Source organism: Melanerpes formicivorus, unplaced genomic scaffold (assembly GCF_026170545.1).
Source record: "Melanerpes formicivorus ecotype bairdi unplaced genomic scaffold, bMelFor1.0.p_v2 SCAF_56, whole genome shotgun sequence".
NCBI classification, from domain to species: domain Eukaryota; kingdom Metazoa; phylum Chordata; class Aves; order Piciformes; family Picidae; genus Melanerpes; species Melanerpes formicivorus.
Window position 1 is genome coordinate 1,770,625 of NW_027142408.1, and position 14,864 is coordinate 1,785,488.

At 43.2% G+C, this 14,864-nt stretch overlaps 1 protein-coding gene across 7 annotated transcripts in view; it reads right to left on the minus strand.

The window, feature by feature from the left end:
• VPS13B (vacuolar protein sorting 13 homolog B) overlaps window positions 1–14,864 on the minus strand; it is a 327,581-nt gene that overhangs the window by 82,608 nt on the left and 230,109 nt on the right. For all 7 annotated transcript variants that reach the window (XM_068161158.1, XM_068161154.1, XM_068161155.1 and 4 more), the window contains 2 exons: window positions 9,664–9,801; window positions 732–1,139 (listed from right to left, as the gene is read on the minus strand). In XM_068161158.1, coding sequence (XP_068017259.1) covers window positions 732–1,139; window positions 9,664–9,801 — 546 coding nt within the window. The remainder of the gene's footprint in view (window positions 1–731; window positions 1,140–9,663; window positions 9,802–14,864) is intronic.

Consider the following 14,864-nt stretch of genomic DNA (forward strand, 5'->3'; position numbering starts at 1 on the left):
GTGATTACACACCACTGAGTTTGCCAACTGCTCTAGAGAGCAGTGACAGAACAGGCTTGGCTTTGATATGTTGAAGCTTGCTATAGACACCAGAACGAACCATGGGATGGATACTGTACAAATGACAGAGGGAAAGAGGATAATGACACAGAACTATTTAAAGGCCTTGTACTCAGTTGCAGTGCTCTGTGTGCTAGGGTTGCAATCCAGTTGGAAAAGCGTGGGAACGCAGGCATGGCTCCTGCCTGCACTGCTGTTTATTTATGGATGAATCAGGAGCTTCAGGCTCCAGCACTTCCAGGCTTTCATGGCCTAGGGACCTTTTATTTTTCATCTTAAACTTTTAGAGCAATAAAGAAGCACAGAAACTTGCTGGCCTGAGGAGAAATATTTCTGATGAAAAAAGAATCAATCACCACCTTGCTTGGCTTGCAACTTGTTCCTCTCAGCTACAGACCATTTTACCTCGCAAGCTACTCTGCCAGATGCCTACATCTGGCTCATCTCCACATCATTCAAATGCACCATCTTATTGATTTGATTAAAAGAGGTGTCCCTGCCCATGGGGGGGAAGGCTGGAGCAGATGATCTCTGAGGTCCCTTCCAACCTAAGCCATCCTGTGATTCTGTGTCAGCTAAAGGAGTTCTCTTCAACACCCACACTTTACAACAGTTCCTAAACCACCACTGGCACACATCAGCAGCACTTCCAACTGTCAAACAACTCTTACCTGCAGTTTTATGTCCACCTTTAATATTCAGGCTCCCGCTGAGGTTTGATAAAGAGACTAACAAAGAAGGTTTACTGGGATGTGGGATGGTCTCCATTGAAACAACCATCTGAACAGTGTGAATGGAAATCTTCTGGAAGCAGGAAAGGGCTTGCCACAAGCTTTCCTGAACTGAAGCCTTCTGTGCAGCGCTGGTGTGCGCTACAGGGAGCAAATCCATGGCACTGGAGTGTTTGGGCAATGAAGAGATCCCCTCCTCTGGAATAACACCAGCAGATGGAGCAGCCTCCTTCCTGGGCTCATCCTCATTTCTGGTTATGATTTTCTTCAAAAAGTGGTTTATTTGATCAAGTTTGACAAAGCTGAGACTTGCTTTCAAAGGTTTCGACACATCCACATTTATGTCAGCTGCAGAAAGAAAGATGAGAAGCTGGAGTGCAGCAATCCAAGTAAGGCAAAAATGTTAGGCATTTAAGTTTAGACAATGCTCTTTTTTACTACTTCATTAGAAGGACAGAACCAACAGTAAAATATGAAGTTCAATAAGGAGAGGTGCAGAGTCCTTGTCCTATTGCTAGACACCCTTATGGAAAGTCCATCTGCAGCCTTCATGTAGGATTCTTCCAGGAATTAGAAGGCAGCTCTAAGGTCCCCCTGAATCTGCTCTTCTCTGGGCTGAACACCCCCAGCTATCCTCATAGCAGAGGTGCTCCAGCCCTTGGATCATCTTTGTGGCCGCCTCTGGACTCACTCCAGCAGCTCTGTGTCCTTCTTATGCTGGGGACATCAGAACTGGAGGCAGTACTGGAGCTGGGGTGTCAGCAGAGCAGAGTCAGGGGGCAGAATCCCCTGTCTTGCTCTGCTGGCCACACTCCCCTTGATCCTACCCTAGAATATGATTTGGCTTCTGGATACTTCTGTATCAATGACAGACTGATAACTTCACAGAGGTTTGTATCAAGGTCTTATTTCCATTAATTGCAGAAAATGTAATTTGGGAACCTTCACTGCAATATTTCAATCATCTTATAATGGCCTAGGTTACTTTGACAAGTAGGGAAGATTCTGCAGAGATTCGTTGGCACTTCGACTAAAATGTTCAAACCCCCAAAATCCAGCTGAGCAATCAACATCTTTTTAGGCTTTGCCCAATTTTACACTTTACACTGTCAAAAAAAACTTTAACAATGAAAATGGATGAAATATGAAGATAGATGTTCAGCAGCTTCTCCACTCACTCAGAACTGGCTCAAAAGAGATGGTATGATGTACAGGGACACCTGGATGCGGCTGGAATAATATTTCCAGGGTGCAAAACCCAAGGGTAACAATCCTTCTGTTTCATTTTAAACACCTTGGGAAGCACACCACACAGCACTGTGCAGATTCTACAGCTGTGGGAAAACACAGGTTCCTGTAATTCAAATGACTCTGAGCTGTCCAGAACTACATCAGGCTCAGGACCAGGCAGAAGATAGCTCAAAGTCACCTCTAAGTCCTCAACTGCTTCATTCTTCCCCTTGACTGCCAGTGACTAGCTACCACAACTACACCTCTGTGCTTTCTTTAGATGTAAGACATAACAGCAATAACTTCTTTTGGCAGCTGTTAGTTATTTCCAGTCAAGAAACAGCAAAGAAATACCTGTGCTTGTAAAGAGATGGCATCCAATGGAGTTATTTCAGACCCAACTGGATGCTGTCAAAACAATATCACCGCAGTGTAGCACTTGGGTGTAGAACTTCAATTGGTCTTTCTCCCTCTCTCATTTTCTCCACTGCTTATGTTCAAATCAAACCAAACTGGATGGTATCAAAGCACTATTACTGCAGTGTAACACTTGGGTGTAGAACTTCAAGTGGTCTTTCTCCCTCTCTCATTTTCTCCACTAGATCTCTTACATTAGGCTGTAAATCCCTGCCTGTCAATTATTAGTTTCTAATTACCCTTCACAACTTTCTGAACAGCTACTAGGAAACAGAATGATGAAATAACTAGTGAGTTAAAAGGAGATTAAATAAATATAAATAAATTACACTTCTTATATGCTCCCACCACACCAGGAGATGACTTAACAGTGAAAGGAAAAGAATCGCGTTGCAATAAATGAAATCAGAGAGGGAATTCAGGTCCCAGAGGCGATTCTACAGAGTTTATGTTAATGTACACCTTGTGGGAGACCAAAAAATCAACTGGAATAGTTTCCTGAAAACTGTTTCCAGCTATTTTCTCATTTAAAAAGTTCCAACTTCACTTGACCCATTAGTCATCATATTACTTTCATTTATTGTGTATTTTGAAATCTATTACAAAAAAGCCAATGGATTCAATATGGTCTATTTGAACAAAATCATAACATCTATAAAAGAAAACCTAGGAGCAGCCTGCTGAAATTTCTGTCTGAAACTATTTATTTCTTGGTCTTTTTATTACTGAGAGCTTCAGCTAAAAAAAAAAAAAAAAGCAAGGCAGTCAGATAAAATAGGAGCATTTTGCCCTTGATCTCCACGACATTCAGATTTGTACTGTGAAGATAAAGTTTTATTCTGTGAGCTTGGGATAATGATATTACTGAACAGGACTTCCAATTGGTAGGCTAAGGATGAATAAGCAACACAAAAATAACAGAGCTCCTAGCAAGCTGTTTGAGGTCAATCCCAGCTCTCACTGAAGCCAGTAGGCTTATTCTAGTGTGTACCATGACTTAATGTACACCAGGTTACCGTTTCTATGAGCAATAAACCACCACAGTGTACTCTCAAGATGAAAACCCAGAAAGCAAATGGCATTAAAATTTTTACAAGCTTTATTAGTAAGGCTGGGATCTTTTCACAGACTATGAGAAATGTTGGACTGGGAGAGAGAAAAATCAGGTATTTTCCAAAGGTTTGTTCCCTTCTCATACTTCTCATTCTGTAATGGATGTTTTCTTTCTCGTAGCTAGCACAGAAGAGGTCGGGTCTTTTTCCCTCAGGTTGGACATGGTCTCACTCTCCCCTACCCTAAGGAGGCTGTAAAATATTAAACTAAATAAATAGCACTGCTCTAGAAGAAAAACACTACTTTCCCTAAACTCTTAGGAGGATTGAGTTTCCTACTCCTAAACAGGAGAGGAGCAGGCAACAGGCATGAAACATTTTGCCACGAGTAATATTCTTTCTCTAGGAGCCACCCATCCTGATGGAAGGAATCTAACAGGAAATCTGAGGAAGGTAAAGGTAATCTTGAGCCCTGACTCTGATTTGGTGTCAGGGTGGCCTTTTGGTAACGAGGAAATGGCTGAATTGCAAAAATTCAATTTATAAGAATAGGAAAGGGACAAGCAAAGAAAAGATTAGCTGCACTGTTCTCAATTGTGTCTGGTCAGGCATCAAAAGAGAAACAAATTAAAAGAAACTGAAAAGCGAGAAGAATACAAACTAATTGTTTTTATCCTCTAATTCATCATTCCCAATTTGGATCAAGGGAAGAGAAGGGAGAAACTTGAGACAAGGCTTCAGAGGCCATCTGCAGTCCATCTTGTATTCTGCTTCTGTGAGACAGATGCCAATTAGTCTGGAAGAGGCTGGCAGTCACTGCTCGGTATTTCTGCCTGCTGCCATCTGTGTGCTGCAGCCCCACAGAAGCGGCTCTCTAGGGCCAGTATGGACACTCCAGCCTTCAGCAAGCTGAGGCAACTTGAGCCATACAGCGTGTTCCCCAGCAGTAACAACTCCCACTTCCATGCAACAGCATGTTGTTGACATTACACAAAGGTGATAGCTCTATCCAGCCGATGCCAGGGGCTGAGAGCTCGGCCAAGGCTCAGTGACGTGATTCTATTACTTTAAACAAAGGTATCACGACTGAATGAAAATAAATTGTGGTGGGCTGAGAAGACCAAAGCCACCATTAATAAAGGATGGAGGGTCACTGCTGCTCACAGAATGCTGACTGAAATTAAGCAGCTGGGCAACGACCGAACACACTCCAGAAGTGTGCTGGAGGCTGGGTGGCAAACACTGTCATGGAGGCAGTGGGAAGTAAAGTAAAACCCTAGGTAAGAGACACATTAACCCTCAAAAGAGAGTCAGAGAAGTTGAAGCACAACACAGTGAGATGAAATAAATTGCTCCAGGTCACAGAGCACATTTGTGGAAAAGAAAAGAACTCATAAACACTAACTCTCTATTTTCTGCTTAGCTGCTGAATAATAGATCTCTATTAAGGCACACAGGACAAAAATCAAATGGAACTTCATGAGATGTTTTAGATGGTTCAGAAGCCTGCCAACAGCCAGCAAAAGATACCATGAAAATCTTTTCCAACTTAGGCATGTGGGTGTGCAGTTTTCATTTTCAGCATCTGGGCATTTAAGAAACAAAATTTCAAGTGTGTGTTGTGGACACTGCTTTGAGAAAGGCCCTTTGATAATTCTCTGCACTATTAAACTGATATTGTAGCCAATGGATGTGGCAAAACCAAAGCAATACCTACAGGCTGCTACACCTGTTTGGAATATTGCTCTCTGCCCCCTTAATCAAATAAATATCATTTCATGGCTACAGTGTCAGTGCTTTAAAAACTTGTTTGTAAAAGAGCAAAAAGAAAAAAAAAGACCTACTAGAAAGCTCAGAAGTTTTGCAAATGATCCAGAGTTAATTAGAAAAGTCTGCACCCTGGCCAGTTCCCCTTCTCACGTGTCAGCTCTCATTAAATCACAAAATTCTCATTTCAAAGTTAACAAACACCATGGTTAACAAAACTGTTAAACTGGGATCAAGTGGGCACATTCCTTGGTTCCTATGTGATGTCATGCTAAGCAGCCCACAGCTGAACTTGCAAGGAGTATGAATGATTTTTCAATATATTAGGTATCTGATCTAATGCTAATTTTCTCTCTATAGGCTAACTGTGCTGGGAACAGGTGGCCCTGCTTTCAATTACGGAGGGCTAACATGCCAGTGTGAGGCCTGGATTAGTTCACCTTCTCACAGGGAATTTGCCTCGGTTGGGAATGGATTTATTATGGCTTCACACATGGAATGGAGCTCATGTCAGCTGAGGGCAGTGATACATCATATGATTCAAATTAACCTGCTGTGGACTGTTCCGCAGGGCTGATATTGTGTATTAAAACAACGACATTTTTAAAACAGCTTGAAAGAAACCAGGATTGCTGAAGTGCAATGGTTCCAATTTGTTCCAACTAATCTATCACCTGCTGGAGATATTATTCTAGTGGGTTTCTGGTAGCTGCTATTTTCCAGGTTTCTCCAAACCACTGACCTTGCTAATGGGTACAATTGTTGCCCCTGCAAAGAGTGGGGGAAAAAGGCAGGAGAGAGTACATGGTGCAGTTTTGTTTCTAGCTTTTTATGCATAACCCCAGATCACTCTGCTGTTCCCCTCACAGTGTACCAGGGAGGGACTGGCAGGAAAAAACATAACCCCAGATCACTGTGCTGTTCTCCTCACAGTGTACCAGGGAGGGACTGGCAGGAAAAAGCATAACCCCAGATCACTGCGCTGTCCCCCTCAAAGTGTATCCAGGAGGGACTGGCAGGAAAGAGCAACTGCCCAGATCCCCTAGTTGTCACTTTGTCTTTCAGTGAGACATGAAATTTCTTAGTTTGGCTGGTTGTAACCACAGTTATTTCACATCTAGCCCAATGTCTTCCCAAGAAAGATGAAGCATAAACTATCTTCGGTTTAAGGCAGTTTGTATGAAGGTTTACTTCATAAGCATGTTTTGTATCATTTGCACACAGAAAGAATGCATCACAGTGACAGCTTTTATACCTAAGAAAGCACAGGGGCTGGAGGTTAGGAAGAAGTTCTACACAGAGAGAGTGATTGCCCATTGGAATGGGCTGCCCAGGGAGGTGGTGGAGTCACCATCCCTGGAGGTGTTCAGGAGGAGGCTTGATGGGGTGCTTGGTGCCATGGGTTAGCTGTTTGGGTGGGTTGGATTGGTTGATGGGTTGGACACGATGATCTTGAAGGTCTCTTCCAACCTGGTTTGGTTTATTCTAAATAAAGGTTTATTCTAAATAAAACCTATTAAGACAGTCACCTTTGTTTCTCACCTAATGAATAATATCTAATGCTGAAGCAATCAAACAGTTGACTCCTCTGCATTAGAAAAGAGGTATGTGTACAATTCAGTAACAGACTGAACATAAAAGAGAACGGGCCTTATAAACTGATGGAGGTGAAATTTACAAAGATTTAACTAATTAGTTACTTTAGAAAGAGAAAGAATAGTCCTTCAATACACTGTGGGTTAAAGTCAAGGTCTGCTCCCACAGGGCTGGTGATGAATGCTTATTTCTTCTAGGATCCTATTACCTTCAATCTGGAAGAAATACCATTTTTCTTTAGTTGCCAAAAATGTACAAAATAATCAACTCATGTGGCAAGAAGTGCATTACTGTATCCTGTTCTTCTCATTTAATTAGTGGTTTCCAAGTTTAGCTACTTGCTGTAGTTTCTTCATCTCCCAGCTAATCTGGACTGACAACCTGGTTTCCTTTGTGGTGAAACCAAACAATTTTTCTATGGAATACTATCTACTTATCTGCCTCGGCTGACAAACTATTTACAAAGACTACCAGTTTTATCTCACACAGCAATCACTAGGAACCACTTGCAATTTTCTCTTGGTTTTTTTTTTCCCCTTTCTTCATTTTAACTGCCTGTGTAGGAGTTTGCATCACAACACATAGGCACATGTGATTGGTATATTTGACATTGAACCCTCAGCACAACAACAATGTCTTCTGTAGGAAAAATAACCTTACAGTTAGGATCAGATCATAGAATCAACCAGGTTGGAAAAGACCTCAGAGATCATCAAGTCCAACCTATTACCTAATAACTAACACCTCATGACTAACTAAACCACGGCTCCCAGTGCCAGGTCCAAGTCTTTTTTGAACACCTCCAGGGACGGTGACTCCACCAGCAGACCACTCAGCTCTGAACACCTCAAATCTATATGGAAAACTCTGTCGTTATCCCAGCTGCTCCATCCAGACTTTAGTCTGCACAGCTTTGAAGTGTGCTGCCTTTCAGAACAGCAGAGCAGGTACCACCTACTGCTGCTTCCAGTGCATGCTAACAGTTTCCTTAGTGCAGTTACAAAACACATAAATCAATATGGCAACAGGGAAGGTGCTTAGAAAATACTCCAGAGTAGGCCTCTGAGGCCTGCAGGGCAAGCATACTGCAGCAGTACATTCAGTTATTCAGTTTACTCACTGTGATGTCTCCCATCACAAAGATTGCTCCTCTAGTGACCTCACAAGACTCTCAGGAGTTTTGCTGAGGTTCTTGTCCTCACTAAACAACTGCCAGCTTAGTTACAATCTGGTGATGCAGATGCTTTCTCCAGGCCTGCTGGTGGCCAAGCTACCTCATCCTAGAAGAAGTTGTGGTTAGAGGACTCTCCCCGCAGGAGACATAGGAACTGATTTTCCAGTAGCCTGCTAAGGAGCTGTCAAGCTTTCAGAACTCTGCATTTGCTGTTCTGATGCAATCACATGTGCAAAGTGCCTTCCATTACTCATCTAATGAAACCTCCAGCCCCCAAGGAAGGTTTCTTGAGGTTAGGTTTGAAAAGGATCTCATAGTGGCAACAGGCAAGGTCACAAAAATCTGCAAGGAATGCAGAGCTGCTTTGTTATATTACAGTGGCAAAACACTTAATGAAAATTCAGAGCAATTCCTGTTGAGTCATAGAATACATAGAACAAACCAGGTTGGAAGAGACCTTCAAGATCATCGCGTCCAACCCATCAACCAATCATGGGTAATGATAGTTCCAATTAGCAGCAGAAAGGTGATTAAAACAAGTTCCTTTTGGCTAAGGAGAGATCCTGGAAGAAATCTGAAGCTTTATATGCTTTTGTAAGAATAAATAGACCAATAGATGAATTGCCTATGCCTCAGTGGCTTTCTGTGAAATGGTGAGGACATACTCTTCCATCACCCACCATGGGAGGGCTGCATTTCTGCAGTGCTCAGGTCCTACAGCAGTAAGCAATGCAGAGGAAATACACAATTGTGCTGCAGAGTCAGGTTTAGACAGTATGCTGCAAGACTGAAGCAACAGGTATCTGGGTGAAGGGGAAAGCCCAGTACTGAAGAGCTGCTCACTAAACTACTGGTAACAGCTCATTCTGAGTGCTGAGGAGAGCAGTAGACGTCAAGGCAGGAAGAAATAAAGCTACATAATTCAACAAATTCTAACAAATGTGCACATGAGAAACGAGTTATGATGGCACAGGCACACAGAAACGTATTCTCTAACTTCCAATATAACCTCAGTTCTGTTCTTCACAGTAACAGAAACACAAAATTCACAAAGCAGAGAATGGATGACAAAATTCACTTTGCAGGAGTTTCTCACACGAAAGGAATGAAACTTCAAGTCTCGTTATTTGGAGTAAATGCTAATGAACCTTCATATTACACCAGTTTTATTCTGAGTTAATTGAATAAGCACAGTATCACTGTCTTTTAAATTTTACCACTTGAGATTATAGGAAGGCAATGCCAGGTATGTAGATTCCAAAAAAAAAACCCCAAGAGAAGGCAGCTTATAACAACATTCAGAAACATTTGAAAAGTTAGCATTTATAAACACAACTGTTGCAAAATTTCAGTTGTTCTAGGGCTAGAAGAAGGTAGGTTCCAACATTCTGTTGGAAATTTGCCAACCTCACTCTTCTTGAGGAGCAGAAGCAAGTAATTAGACCTCACACCTATGACTGGTACAGGACTGATGATTCCTCGCCTTTGGTTTCAGTTTGGGCTAATTACTGGGGGAGAATGCCACATTCAGCAGCAGGAATAGAACACTTTTCTGATGGCCTAATGTGTGCCTCTGCATGTGCATACCCACAAACAGATGGCATTACAGAGTAAGAGATTAGAGTGCAGTGCTTACCTGGTCCATTAAGGAAGTCTTTAATTTGCACAGTGATAAGAGGAGGTGGAATGCCACTTTTAGCATCTACTTCTCCCGCTACTGTCTGCAACCAAACCGTGCAATAATCCAGAGCTTCTGGTAAAGTCTTCCCAGGATCTACAGGTATGATAACAGTCACAGTCATGAATGACATTCCAGGACTATGATAACACACAAAATGGATTCAATACAAGTAAAAAGGTTACAGTGTAGCACAGCAAGTAATATTCCTAATTCAACTGCTCCACAGAGGATTTGTGTCTGCAGGCAGATGCATGTGTCTCACAATCCATGCATATACAGGCAGGAGGGCAAAGCTGCAGCTACAGAAAATGTAGAAAACCTGCAAAACCAGCAGGTAAAATGTCAATAAAAGGCATCAGATACCACAAAATAAATTTAAATAGCACTCAATTCTAGCTTTAATTCTGATGACATTTAAGTGCAGTCCTTACAGGAGAATCTGTGCTCAAACCCTGCTACTTCTAGACTGCATTTTCATTGTCAGGTAGAGAAAATAATAATGCAAAGATAAATGAAAAAGGCTAAACCAGCAGAATGCTACTAGGACTCAGCATTATTAGTGTGGTAATAGACTTGGGAGTTTCACACACTAGCTAATCAGTGGCTATTCTTGCATACCACCTTGCATTAGATTCCTTTGATCGGCCTCCAGTGGTTCATTAAAATTAATTTCCTCCCACTGCTATTTTTGCCTTTATTTTCTGCATATCAGAAATGGCAAAACCAGTAGTGTAAAAAAGCCTCTTTTGATGTCAGTCCCTCCATTTTCAGTCAATTAGAAACTGCTATAATTGCTTTGTTTGGGTTTTACAGAATGGACTGCTTTCAAGAGTGGTATTTCCATACCCACTGTTACAGCCAACATATGGTATGGTGGTAGAGCAGTCATATGTGGACTGGGTATATAAAGTCAGCTTTGGAATTTGTATTTCTTGACCTTATCATGTGATTCATATAAAACTTGGCAGATATGAACCCTTGTGTGATTTCAAAGAACCTACTGAAACCAATTGATCATGACTGTAGATCTATATGGAAAAGATCAAAAGTTAGCACATTCTTCTGTTTTTATTTGATCAATTTTCAGGCAATGACTTTACAGCAGTATTTGTACTGCATGCCATATATATTACAGCCTTGCCCTCCCTTTCTTCCCACTATACATTTACAAAGTCAGCCCTCAGCAGTTATTTAAGAGCTGTCAATGCTTACAACAGATTTGTATATTTTCCATGTGTATTTATACATTTTTGTGTATAAATTGCCCTTCTGTATAAATGCCCTTTCCTTTAATTACACTAAGCAGAATGATGTGACACATTCCCTTTACTACAGGAAACTACTTCAGGGAGTATCTTGTTTCCTGTGTTTGGAGTTTGCCTAGTGTAGTGCAAGGAGTGATAATAAAAGATCTTTACCATCAAAATATAGTTTCTGAACAGGGATGTTATCTCTGACTTGGCTCTACCACTATATCTTGCTTTATGCTAGTAGCTCATCATAAATAAGGGATATGCTGATGGTTTTCAGAATACACAGTATAAAGCACTGTAAAAGGTACTGAACAGTGTGCCATGAACACAAATGCATCAATTTAACTGATCCCTAAGTTATTGTTCCTCTGGAAATATTCATATAAACATTCAGGTGCTGTGTGCTCTTGCAGCTCAGAAGGCTGCATCCAGAGGAGTGGGGCCAGCAGGGCAAGAGAGGAGATTCTGCCCCTTGACTCTGCTCTGCTGAGACCCCACCTCCAGTCCTCCCTCCAGTTCTGATGTCTCCAGCTCTCCAGAGCTGCTGGAGAGAGTCCAGAGGAGGCCACAAAGATGATGTAAGGGCTGGAGCACCTCTGCTATGGGGACAGGCTGAGGGGAGTTGGGGTTGTTCAGCCTGGAAAAGAGCAAACTCTGGGGGGACCTTAGAGCTGCCTTCCAATGCCAGATGTAGATCAATAAATAAGTTTATACATAACAAGAAGAAAGCTAAAATCCAAAGGTTTCAGACCTGGTGGATATCTCCAAAACTTGAAGGGATTTCCAAACAGGAGCTACAAAATGTATCTGGGTAAGAAAAATTCATTTACATCAAAGGTCAAAAGACTGAAATATGTCTGTCTTGATTAAAATACCTAAGGCAGAAAACAGCACATGCATTTTCATAGGGTTATGGACCAGGGAAGGAATAAATATCAATCAGTCAACCCTCTGCCAAGGGCACAGGAATTCCAAGAGAAGCAATCCATAAAAAAGAGAACATTTAGGCTGAAAAGTGAAGAATTCCTGAAGGACTTTTCTCCCTCAAGAAAATGATGGAAATGTTCAGAATCTGCAAAGAAAAGTCCAACAACCCAACACCACCACTTGACAGAACACTACAAAATATACAATAGGGAACAATTATGCATCAGCAGGGAACTGGTTTGAATAATGTATTATAATAGGTCATTTCCATTTCCATTTTCTATGATTCTCCCAAAAATCAACACTCAAATTTGCAGTTATTTGTATGAAGAAAATGCTGGAGAAAACCCAAGGGGTGCATATATAAGTACAAAGGGAGGCTAGAATTACTCCACAGCGAGCTGAGAGGGAAAAGCGAGGCTTGAGAAGTGAAGGGTGGCGAAGACGCCAGAAATTCTATCCTCTGCACCAGGAGAAAAATCTGTCTGTGGCAGGAGGAAAATCTGTCTGTGGCAGCAAAGGAAAAACAGCAAAACAACGAGCACAGACTACAACCAAGACAGCAGCTCAGCACCTATCAAGCTGAGGCCTTCAATACAGCCATGGTTTCCTCTCCCTTGTTTGTTTGGGGTTTTTTAAAGGGAAAAAAACCCAACCTAAACATCTGTTTTTGAATGCAGCCTAACACCCAAAGCCACTTTAATGCTTGCTAAGGTCCAGATCTCAGCTCCAAACTTCACAGTTTGTGAAGTGTCCTTCTAAACTTGATTTGAATTTGTAAGCTTTTGATTTCGCCTCTATCATCTCTGTCAACAGCAGACAGCAACGCCCAAACTCCTGAAGAGGCAGGGGAGTAGGGAGAAAGGAAAGGAGTGAGGCAGCAGAAATTTACCATCCTCAAGATTTTCATTCTCCAAAATGTGGTTTAATTCCAGTTTGTAGCTGAGAGGCAGGGCAGCTCAGGGGGCATAGCAGATGGAAGACTTTAATGGGGGAGCTCAGCAATCCACAGCACTCCACTAGGCAGGGACCAGGGCTACCAAATGTGTGCATGGGATGGCAGCTTGGGCTGCTCAGAGGGACCTTTACCCAGAGCAGTGAGCTCTGCAGCACACTTCTCTTTCAGTGCATGAATCACATTTGGGACTGCAATCATCTCTGCAGTTCAAACTCCACAGTGCAAGGTTTGGGCTTGTTTGAAAAGTGGTTTCCAGTGGAATTTACAGAACACCAGTGGGAAAACATTTCTGCTAGTGTGCTTGCAAGTGCTGTGGCAGGAAGTTAAAACCCGAGCACTTGCAGTAATTTGAGGAATGTGCATTCCCAGGCCAGCTTGTCTTTATGGGTGGGGGCTGCAGGCCCCCCCAGCCCCCCTCATGGACAGAGATGTGCTGGACAATGAATGTACTTGGAGGAGAACAGGTGACAGGCCAGCAGAACTCCCTCAATGATATGCTAGGAAACAGCCTGAAACCCTCTCTGCCTCACAGCAAGCACAGGCTGACAGGGAGGCAGTGTGGCAGTTGAGGCTGGCTGCCTCCTGCTCCTGCCACACAAGCTACACCTCCAGGGTCCCAAGGGTCCAGCCCAGTGGGTGGGCACAGGAAGCAGCATATTTCATACCCATAATATCCTGCTCCTTATAAATCCATCTGCAAAGTCTCTCTCTTCCTCTTTCTTCCCTCTCTGCTCCCATGGGAGATGCTCCCTATCAGGTAACGCTGGGGGAGTCTCTCAAGGCCTAATGCCAGGAGGAGAAGGGAGGAAGCAGTCTCAGCCCTGGCCAGCCTGAGACTTGCCCAGCAGTGTGGGGGAAGAAAGAGCCCTGGGGGTTTTGGGTGTACCCTCAGGTGGGGAGATGGGAAGTGCTGGGAGGCTTTTGGGTGTGCTACAGGGGACTCTGTGTGCTTTGGGATTCTTTTGCCACTACGCTTTGTAGCTTCTGTAAAACACTTACTGCTTCCCATTTAAACTTCCCATCACTGCTGCAATCCATTTGTGTGATGAGTGTCATTCTTTTGCCCCTTTCAGGGGCAAGAGAGGATCTGCCTGGCCTCAAACCAGGACAGGCAGTGAATCAGGCTTCCTGCCAGAGCCAGCCTGCCCGGCTCTCCATCCAGCCCGGCCTTGCCATTAGATCAGAGGTTACATGTGGTCCTAGCTACTGCATCTGCTCTTCATGGACCCCCTGCCATCAAAGGCGTGGGTGTAAAAAAAAAAGCCAAACAAAAATGAGGATTAATGCTGGATGGCCTCACAATGCCTGGCTTCTGCACAGGCCCTGCTGGCGGAAGCTGAAGAAATTCCATCTCTACCAGATACTTACTGAGATATTTCTCTCCCTTACAACAACCAAGCACCACAACCTCCCCTTTGAAAACAAACAAACAAACAAATAGAAAAAAGATTTTTCAAGAAGGCCCAGAGCATAATGCTCAGGAAATGAGGCAATTTTGTATCTGGATCACATTACCTGAAACAAAGCAAATAAAGATTTAAGAAAATATTTACAAAAGCAGCTTACGAGATGACATTAAAAACAATGGCACCCACTGCAAGTGGGAACGGCCCCTGCTCCCTCTGCAGAGCCTAACCGCTAGCAGATGCAGGGAGAGCACAGAATAAAGGTTGGCTTACAGCATACTGCAGGCTCATTCTGCAGAATCCTAGAATGGCTCAGCTGGGAAGGGGCCTCAGAGATCATAGAACCCCAGAATGGCTCAGGTTGAAAGGGACCTCAGAGATCTTCTCCTCCAACTTCCCACACCATGGGCAGGGACATCTCTCAACCAGACTCAGCTGCTCAAGGCCCTCATCCAACCTGGCCTTCGACACCCCCAACCAAGGAGGCAGCCACAACCTCCCTGGGCAGCCAGTTCCAGAGTCTTGCCATCCTCAGACTGAAGAACTTCTTCCTCAGATCCAGTCCCTCAGCTTCAAACCATTCCCCCTTGGCCTGTCTCTAGACACCCTCAG